Raw genomic sequence first — 10960 nt, forward strand, 5'->3', positions numbered from 1 at the left:
TCACCAAAACACCAGAACACCTCACAATATAATTAACCAAAGAAAAAAATATCAGAATTACACAAATCGCTACCCTCCTTTTGCTGATAATAAAACATTAATGGATAAAGATAAGAACACACTAAGCTACATCTGCATCATTTGAGGATGCCATTCAGCTAAATATGGTCAACCCTCCCATCATCATCACTGATGACATCCCCCGCATGCCTGCAACCAAACCCAATGCATAAGGTCACGAGTTTTTCTGGCTAATCAGTTAAAAAACACAAGCATGAGGCTACCTCGGCAAACAGAATCTTTGGTATTAGAAATACAATGACCATGTTGCTAACTTTTTCCCAAATGCAGAACTTCAGTTCATCAGGATGATATCATAAGACCCATGTTATAAGACCTCTAATTATGCAAGATCTATTCGCAGTGTACACAACTGCTAGCTAGTTAGTTACCAATTTGGCTTACTTCAGAAAGTCTATACAAGAATGGATTGAAGGTAAACCAATCAAAATACAGTCTCAGGATTCTCGGGGTGCTACTTCCAAGATAAGTTAATTTTCAGAATGAAAAGGTACTTCATAACAATCTAATCACCCCCTTCAGCAATTTTTTAATAAATGGTGATCTATAGTTTCCCAGTTCGTTTTGTAGCGCTCCAGACGCAAATTAGTATCAAAGCACATCCAAAATACATTTTAACTAGTACATAATGGAAGAATCTCATAGAAGCAAGTATGAGAAACAAACCTCCAAGATGAAGTAAGATTCCGAGCTTTTCTGTCCAACTGAAGGTTTTCCAGGGCAGCAGAAGCTTGAATCACATCCTCAGGAAGTTCTTCACTGTCATATCTCCTACTGTAATCATCTTTCCTGTAACCAGACATGGAAGACCCTGCTCTCCTATCTGGATGATAGACGGTATCAGAAACAGGGAATGGCAAGGAAAGAAAAGGTTGAGCAAGTAATGCATATTTTAATCACTCACCAGATGCCAGGGAAGAAGCTGGTCTGGCATAAACATGAGCATAACAGAAACAATTATTAGTGTAGGGAAGAAAATATCAAGACACCATCTAAAAGAAAGGAATGGAAAGAAAAATTAAAAGTTGGAATTGGCCCAGAACCTTCCTAGTGGAGGTAAGCCACCAGCAACAGATGATGAAGAGGGTCTTCGCATTCGTATATTCCTAGACTCTACATTGGATAAGGACTCGGCCTCTGGTACTCTCCTTCCAGCACCCCTTCCTTGTGATAAATTCTATCAAAAACAAGATTTCATCTATAATCAATAGTGAATGGTTTGAGAAAATTTATCAGGAGAAAAAAACATTAACAAGCACAAGCAATATAGTCACTTGAGTTTTGGATAAAGCTTTAAAACCTTTTATTCCAAGAAAAGATATCTCCTACAAAAAAATACATATTGTATTTAATTAAATATCAACATTCAATATAAAAGTTAACGGTGCCCAACAAAAGCCTTACATTGGAATTAACTAAATAAATCCTAAATTGCCACTTAGAATGCATGTTGTATTTAATTAATATGAACATTCAGTATAAGAGTTAATGGTACCGAACAAAAGCCTTACATCACAGCCAGTGGCGGAGCCACGTGGGTGCAAGAGGGGGCAATTGCCCCCTTAATTTTTTTTTTCAAAATATTTTTATATTAAAATATTAATATAATAGCTTTACATGATTAATTTTCTTTGTTAGCTACTAATTGTTAGCTTCTTTTTTCTATATTAATTAGTTATTGAAAATATTAGTTTATAATAATTTATGGGTTTGTTGAATTAATATGTGTATGAGTAGTATTATATGCTAATGGATATGAATTGAAATGAGTTTTGATGAATTGATAGTATTTTGCTATGAATTTCATATGAAAAATAATGGTAATGAATTTACTAGTGATTAAAAGTGAAGTACATGACAACTCAAAAAATTAGGGACATAATAGATAAATTAAAAAGAAAACATTTAATATTTATGTTTAATCCACCTGTACAAAACAACAAGTCAGCAAGAACAACATCAATTTGTGACAATCCTTTTAAGCTATGATTTTAGATGCTATGTATCATATGTTGGCATAGAATTGTTGCCAAGAACTTTCGTATTCTTTGGAAGATTTAGAAATAGATATATAAAAGTTTGTTGTATATATTAAGAAAGATATTTTTAATGAGATTAAAAATAAAATTATTATGAAGCAGTTTTAAAATATAAAATCTCGAAAAGAACAATTATAATGTAAGTTTTTTCATTTTAAAAATTCTTAAATTAATTTTGCTTGACTTGAGTTGATACATATATTTCAAATTAATTTCTTTATATAACACATGTCTGTATAATATATAATATCAAATATTTGTTAATAATTTAACCCCTCATTTAAATTTTTTTTGGCTCTGCCACTGATCACAGCCACTCGGAATTAACTAAATAAATCCTTAATTTCCACCCTGCTCCATCCATGACCACAGGCTTCTCAAAATTAGTTTCATGTTATGTCATTTTTCCACATCAGCTCATTCAGATTCATTCTTCTTGTGCATTTCCTTATAGTCATCATATTCTCCAGTTAAGCTTGTGAGAACTACGGCTCAATGAGTTGAGACATTAATCTTCAACTCACATCTCTTAGGCTTTAAAACTGTCAAAAGCTTTTCTCATAAATGTTAATCTGATCATCCAAGCACACAGATGTATCCAACTTAACAAATTCATCCCGGTTACACATTCCCTTCTCCTCTCTTCCGCCTCCCAGAGTCCTTGTGGTGGGAACTTGTCCTCACTCAGTTTATTTATGTTCTTTCAATCAACAGTGAACCATGTGATAGATTGTAGTCAATAGTCTTCTCTGGAACCAAAATCTCCCCAACTAAAACTGGTCAAATAATATACTTGAAAATTAGCTCCTAAGCTTTTGCAGCGCATAATATCCAAAGATAAGAAATGAATGTCCATGACTGGACCATTAAGAACCCAACTTTAAATTCTATATGGCTGCGAAAAATTAGCAAGCTCGTTTCAGCCCCAAATTTAGACAATAAAACTACTCCACTCATCCAAGTGAGATAAGACCAAAACAAAAACCATCCATGTTAGTTCACCATATTCCCTAATATCATGCATGAAAAGGTATTACAAACTCAGGCATCAATTCCTCTTACTATGTGTGATCTGTCTAAAAAATAATCAAATATCCAAAGAGATAGCATTGCATTACATTTATAGCCAGAAGTCCAGCACCGTATTGCCAGTTTTATTTCCCCTAAGATCAGTCTTATATGTAGATATGCAGCTACAAACAAGGACAAACCTCAAATTTCAAGAATCCTTCAAGAACATCCAAAAGCAAAGGGCCGCTATCGCCATTCCTGTTCAGATCATATCCATTCTTGCTACTAAATTCATTCAACTCAGCTTTCCAAGAATCTTTTTGCTGCAATGGAAAGTAAGGATTGCTGTTTAATATTCACAAATTAAGTGCAATGAATATCATACCAAAGTTGTTAAAAAATCTTGCGAAAATACCATTGATAAATTACATGATTACCAAATTGCATTCTGGTAGATAGACTTTTAGTGTATGGTTTAGCTGCGCCCAGTCTAAGTATTCACATATCAGTGCAGTTAGCAGCCTCCCTGCATTTTTTAGAAGAAAAATCAACAGAACATACATAAACAATTATGTAAGTTTATTTTTTTCTTGCTTTACAAGAAAAAAACACGTGCACAAATGCTTAAATCACTAGAAACTTTAAACGCCACAAGCAAGCTACTTGAGGCACATTTTTTAGGATTGGGAACGTGGAGAACAGCTATTTGATATCATGTCTTATCAAAAACCAACATCCAATGAAAGACCAGCAGTCCTGTAATGTCCTCTATACTCTCACGATTCTAACAGGAAAACTTGAAGGACAGCCTAAACCAATCTAAAATAACATAAATTTTGATTCAGCACCCAAAAGCATGTCCACTCACGAAGCTTCAAAGTTTTAGTTGCCTGTGAAAGAGATTTCAAAAAAGTATTCTGGTTGGGGGGAAATTTTATTTAGTTTGTCCCCCCTGCATCAAAATTGTTATCTACCACGATAGACTGATTCGAAACATAAGTATTAGTCCATGAGAAAAATAAATTGTCAAGTCAGTTACCCCCCATTATTTAAAGCAATCCAACTTTATTTCAAGACCTTACACAGGCTCTCATAAATACAACAAAATGCTACCAAGGTACACAAACATGCTATCATGGATTACATTAATTTAAACAGAAATTACTTAAAGAAAAGGCTCAACATTTTCAAACTTGTCAGACAAAGATGGAAAAGGCTGTGAATTCAAGGAGCGACCTGATGGAGAAGCATGAAGTTGTTTAGCACGATCATTGCAGCTACCCAATAATGCAGGAGGTAAGCCTTCATCTTTTTCAATCACCCTATCCTCCTCTTCAATTGCCTCAAAAACACTTGCCCTGAGTTCAGCCTACCAACAGAGTAGACAAGTAAGATACAGAAATTTATAAAAAGGAAACTACAAACTATATCGACAATGGCGAAACAAGACCAAGTGACCAGCCCAGTAGTGATTACTGTGCCCGGCTACATTTTCAATTTAATTTGACTCAATAAACACAATTTAGGATAAAAAACGAAAAAGAATTGCTTCATTGAACACTTCCTGGACAAAAATTTAGCATGAGACAACAGATAAAGCGCATAAAAATTTACAAAAAGGAAGAAGGAAAAGCCATCTAATTCACTGAAAAATTGAGACCTTTTGCTTCACATTAGACTACAAAAGCCTTGATCTTGCATGGAACACAAAACCCTAGCTACAAAATATAAAAATACCCGTTTCTCCTCCCATCCACTACGAGAAAAAAGAACCTAATTTCAAACAAAGAAAACAAGATCCAGAGCAAGAACAATCATCCAATTAAAGAAAATCCAATTTGTTTTACCACTGGACGAGATCCAGCCAGGAAAAAGTACCTTTGCTCTCAATTAATTATCTTGAGACAACAGAATTAAGATTTTACAATCAAAATAACCATTGTACTTTCAGTTTATTATCATTATAAAAAGGAAATTGAAGGTTTGATACCCGGATCTTAGCAAGGACGCCTTTCTTCTCTAGGGTTCGAGTGACGAGTGTTTTCAGGTCCATCATTTCTCTCGTGTAATCGTCCATTTTTTTTAAAGAAAACAAAAAAAAAGGAGGGCTGGTTTGTTCTTCCCTGCTCCCTGTTTCTTTTTGAAAAATTTTGATTTTTTTGAGTAGAAATGAAACACAGAGAGAGGGGAGATGGAGAGAGACCGTGGGCGTGGGGCGTGTCAAAATAATGACCGTAGTCGTAAACGTGGGGTCCAGTGGACGATGGTACTGAAGATTGGATCTGGGTCGTCCATATCAGGATCTGAGGTCAGAGTTTGTGGGTCCTACTTGTTGGTGAGGAAATTTGAATGGTTGTTTAAAAATATAAGTTATATAATCTTATAATAATTTATGTTATTATTCAATAATTTAATTGATTATCCATCCATGATTATGCTAGTTGTTGATATTATTTTAGAATTATCACTCAAGAATGCATCGCCATCTTCTAAAATAAATCATTAGTGATTAAATATTATTTTAATAAAAAAAATCTTTGTTGCTTTATAGAATTAAAATAGTAAAAAAAAACATTTTTATTGGGGGGGGCTAATGCCTTGTTTGTTTCCAGGAAAATGAATTCCTGGAAACTATTTTCCCATGTTTGGTGCACCCAAAGAAAATTGGTCAAAGAAAACTTAATTCTGGTCAAAGGAAAACAAAAGCTTTTATGTCAGGGAAGTGTTTTCCTTTCCTTATTCTAAGGAAAACACTTTCCTTTCTCTTTAACAAAACGTGCACTCTCCTCAAATATAACAAATCCCTAAACTCTCATTCTCTCCCAAATAATTTACCCAGATCGATTGGAAGCATCTCTCACAGCTTTTTTCCAGGTAAATTTTTTTCCTCAAATGTCTATTTATTCATCTTTTTTATTTTTCTGTTGTTATAATGGCATGTCTTGTGATATATTTGCTGTGTTTTTTTCCTTGTTTATCTTGTTAATTTTACTGCAACCCATGCTCTCATGCTCTGTGTAACTTCAAACCCGTGGGAAGCAACCCATACAACAAACAGAGAATTGTTGCCAGAAACCAAACAGAGGACCCATACACAGAAAACCTAACCATTCCTTCGTTTCGCCCAAACCATTCCTGCGTTTTCGCCACTGTTGCTAGCATAACAAACACACAAAAACCCAGCCACAGCAAACCCAGAATTGTTGCCAGAAACCAAACAGAGGACCCATACACAGAAAACCAAACCATTCCTTCGTTTTGCCCAAACCATTCCTGCGTTTTCGCCACTGTTGCTAGCACAGCAAACGCAAAAAAACTCAGCCACAGCAAACCCAGAATTGTTGCCAGAAACCAAACAGAGGACCCATACACAGAAAACCAAACCATTCCTTCGTTTCGCCCAAACCATTCCTGCGTTTTCGCCATTGTTGCTAGCACAGCAAACGCAAAAAAACCCATTATTTTGTTAAGCCAAAGGCGCCCTTCAGCCCCGTTTCCTTCCCTGCCGATCCACCTCTTCGTCGGGCAACCCATACACAGAAAACCAAAACCCCTGCATTTTTAACAGAAACCAAACATAGCAAACCCATACACAGCAACCCATACCCAGCAAACCCAAACCCATTTTTCCCATTCTATGCTATTTTGCACAGAATCGGGTTTCCTGTGTTTTTTTCACAGAAACCAAACAAAACATTTTGTTTGGTTTCTATGAAAAAAACACAGAACCCATGCTCTGTTTCTCCTTTTGTGTAATCGAACACATATGCTTTCAATTCCCCTCCATCTCTTCATCTTCATCTCCTTTTCTTCAATTGCTTCTCTTCCAGTAGAACCCGACCCACCCGATGTGATTTTCCTTCTCTGTTGATGAGTTGATGATATGTGTTTCCTCTGCTTTGTGCGTTTCTTGTGCTTTCTAGGCGTGATGTGTGTGTGTGTGTTGATGATGATGCACAGTGATGTGTGCGTTGATGATGCTGATGATGAAATGGGAATTGGTTTGGCTAAATCTTGACTGTGAAATATTATACCCGTTGTTGTTAGGTAGAAATATTTGACAGTGGTTAAGCCGGGTGGAGATATGGGTTATAAGCTTGATAAGTGAAGAGTATATGGTTTGACTATGTTTATCAACGGTTGATGATGTTGCACAGTAGTGAAATGGGAATTGTTTTGGGTAGAAATATTTTAGACAGTGAAATATTATGTGCGTTGATGTTGGGTAGAAATATTACACAGTTATAAAAAACTGATTTGGCTTGGATAGAAAACTTGAGGCTATTAAATATTTATATACAGTATTTATTAATAAATTATTATATTGTTTGTTTTGGGATACAGAATTCATTATATAATTATTTCTTTTAAGGTATTGCTTGTGTTGGGAATCAGCTTTTTTGAGCATAATTTATTATATTGATTATGTAAGTATTTTATATGCTTTTTTAATGTTTATTTCCCCAAATTTTTAGGTTTTGTTAGCAGAAAACTTCACTTTTTTGTTATGGATAGTAAGATTATTCATGCAGCATGTATGGGAGCAGCTGTAACTGTGATAGCGACAAGGGTAGCTATTATTGAACAAGAAAGAAATAGAAATTATATACCAAGAGAACCACGTATAAATGCCATTGCTCAACGAGAATTCTATATGGATAGCATTTTGAATCGAGGTGATAGACATTGCGTTGAACAAATTCGTATGAAACCAGTTGTCTTATATAAATTGTGTGATGTTCTCACAAGTCATGACTTATTAAGATCAACTCAAAATGTGTCTATTAGGGAGCAAGTAATTGTGTTCTTACAAATTGTAGGCCAAAACCAAAGATTTCGTTTTATTAGTGGTATATACTATAGGTTTGTTGAAACTATCCATCGTTACTTTAGAATTGTTTTAAAAGCAGTTCTTAAGTTATACAAACACCTAATTAAAGACCCAGGCGATACAGTTCCCGCAGAGATATTGAATAATCGAAGATTCTATCCTTATTTTAAGGTATGAGAACAATACCAATATTTTTATACATTAATTAATTACATCTAGAAGAAAAGGTTATAAATTATTTTTTCATATTTATATAGGATTGCGTGGGAGCAATTGATGGTACCCATGTTCCTGCAAATGTTCCTGTTGAGATTCAAGGAAAGTTTCGAGGTCGAAAAGAAGGAACAACACAAAATGTTTTAGCAGCTATAACTTTTGATTTGAAGTTTATATATGTTTTAGCTGGCTGGGAAGGAAGTGCACATGATTCACGGGTTTTAGGCGATGCATTATCAAGACCTAGTGGTCTAAAAATTCCAGAAGGTATATAATAAAGTATTTATTATATGCAATAAACATATAAAATGTTTAATTAGCTAAAGATAGTAATATGTTTTTTTTTCTAATTTGTAGGGAAATATTATCTTGGTGATGCTGGTTACGGTATTCGAAAAGGAATCATTTCTCCTTTTCGTGGAGTTCGATATCACTTGAACGAGTTTACTGAACATTCACCAGAAAATGAAAAGGAGCTATTTAATCTTCGACACTCTTCTTTGAGAACTGCTATTGAGCGAGGGTTTGGTATTTTGAAGAGTCGTTTTAGATCAATTGATGGAAAGTCTTTTTGGTCTTATGAAACACAAGTGGATGTTGTGCTTGCATGTTGTATTATTCATAATCACATCATGGGAGTTGATCCAAATGACTTTCTTATGGAAGAAATATGTTCGGAAAGTGAACCAATTAGACGAACAATCAACTTAAGTCAACGGGAGGAGAGGGAAGAGAATAGGGAGTGGATAACAAAAAGAGAAATGATTGCATCAACCATGTGGAATGATTATAACACTCAAAGAAACTAGTAATTGAGTGTTAATTATATATGTTTGTTTTTATTATGTCTTGCTTGAGTTTGTATTATCTTTGTTATGTATTTGAATTGTTTGTTGACTTTATTATAATTTCTTATGTATTTTATGTATTCTCTTTTAAATATTAATTGTAGTTTTTATATTTAATTTATTAAATCTAAATATTGAATGATTATATTTTGTATAAATTTGTAACCTTTTTTTTGTAGAAATGAGTACCACACAGAATGAAAAATGCAAGGGCAAACACTTTACATGGTCTAAGCCTGTGTCTCACATGCTACTTGAGATATTAGCTGAGGAGGCACTTAAAGGAAACAAACCTTCTTCCACCTTTAGAGCAGAATCTTTTGTTAAGGTGGCTACCGAAATTAGTCAAAAGTTCAACGTTCAATGCGAGCCTAAACATGTTGACAATCATCTCAAAACTGTGAAAAAAGAATGGGGAATAATAACCAAGCTTAAAAATAAAAGTGGTTTTGGTTGGGATGATTGTTTGAAGATGATTACAGTTTCGAAAGATGTTTATGATGAAGAAGTGAAGGTATGATAAATATTATACTCTTCGTAATTTTTATATTTACTTTTGTTTCCAAAATGTTATACAAGGAACTAAAAAATTTTGTATTCTAAACTTTATGAACAGGCACATCCCAATCATGACAAGTATCTCAACAAAAAACTTGACATGTACGAGGCAATGACAATTGTTGTTGGAAAAGATATGGCAACCGGAAATTATGCCAAATCATATGCTGATGTCAACTTGGAAGAGAACACCGAAGAGCAATCAATTTCAATTGAAAATGAAGGGGAATATGAAGAAACTTCTAAGGGAAAAGAGACATCTTCCTCTAGTATGCAAAAGAGGCAACATAGGAAGAGAAATCGCATGTATGAAGATGATGGTGTTGAAAAGTTGTCTAAACAGATTGGAGATGTAGCAGTTGCAATTCAAAGCCTCAGCAAAAATCAACTGATGTTAATGCGTTGTATGCGGAAGTCATGAAAATTGAAGGCTTTGATGAGATCACTCTTGGGGAGGCATTTGATCATTTGGTCCAAAATGAAATGTTGGCAAAAGCATTTATGGCAAAAAATGCTAATTTGAGGAAAATTTGGGTTCAGAATTTTGTGAACCAACACTACTACAGGCCTGCTTGCTAAGATGGTTTGACTATGTTTAAAATTTGGGTTCAAACTATGTTTGTTATTTGACAAGTATGTTTACTTGTTTAATTCGGTCTAACATATTTATGTTTGTAATTTGAACTAATATGTATGTATATGACATTTAATATTTATGCATGATTTTGTTTGATGTTAGATATTTATATTTATTTCTTGATGCTTATTCGATATATATTAAAGGGATAATTGCCTTTACTCTTAAAAAAAAATATTTATCCAAAAAACCCATCAAAATATTTTTTGAATCTATTTATCTTTTAAAAAAAACTTCATATCAAAAAAAAAAAATACCCCAAATATATAACTCTTACCATAAACTAATTAATTATACTTTTTAGATTTCATTCTTTTATTGTAAGTGATTAAATATTTATATTAAATATTTTATATATATTAGATAAATTTGAAAAAAAAATTAATTAATTAATTAATTATTTTCCAGTTTCTTTTCCATAACATAACCAAACACTGGAAAGTGTTTTCCAGTTCATTTTTCATAACACTACCAAACATCGGAATTCACTTTCCAGGAATTCACTTTCCCCGGAATTCACTTTCCAAAAGGAAACAACTTTCCTGCAAACAAACGGAGCCTTACAATATTTTTATTTAAAATAATAATTTTTTAAAAAATTATTTTTTATATCAATATATCACAATTAAAATAATATTATTTTTAAAAAAATCAGATTTTAACCAAAAAAAAAACATGTTCCACCTGCCATCTCGACAGAGCGAGTAGAATAGTCATGCAAAATCAGAAGAATTACCGA

General features: G+C 33.6%; 2 protein-coding genes across 2 annotated transcripts; one reads left to right on the forward strand and one right to left on the reverse strand.

Annotated features, from left to right (window-relative positions):
* LOC7458628 (protein TONNEAU 1a) lies at positions 1-5321 on the reverse strand. Its single transcript, XM_002316299.4, has 8 exons — positions 5122-5321; positions 4368-4500; positions 3569-3657; positions 3332-3454; positions 1125-1258; positions 986-1008; positions 748-904; positions 1-210 (listed from the first exon to the last, which is right to left on the reverse strand). Exons 1-8 carry the CDS (start codon positions 5206-5208, stop codon positions 159-161), a joined length of 798 nt encoding a protein of 265 aa, XP_002316335.1. The 5' UTR covers positions 5209-5321; the 3' UTR covers positions 1-158.
* A 3880-nt stretch (positions 5322-9201) lies between these two features.
* LOC112327889 (uncharacterized protein At2g29880) lies at positions 9202-10238 on the forward strand. Its single transcript, XM_024603052.2, has 2 exons — positions 9202-9540; positions 9643-10238. The coding sequence occupies exons 1-2, from the start codon at positions 9208-9210 to the stop codon at positions 10003-10005; spliced, it is 696 nt and encodes a 231-aa protein (XP_024458820.2). The 5' UTR covers positions 9202-9207; the 3' UTR covers positions 10006-10238.
* Positions 10239-10960: the final 722 nt, after the last annotated feature.

Source organism: Populus trichocarpa, chromosome 10 (assembly GCF_000002775.5).
Source record: "Populus trichocarpa isolate Nisqually-1 chromosome 10, P.trichocarpa_v4.1, whole genome shotgun sequence".
NCBI classification, from domain to species: domain Eukaryota; kingdom Viridiplantae; phylum Streptophyta; class Magnoliopsida; order Malpighiales; family Salicaceae; genus Populus; species Populus trichocarpa.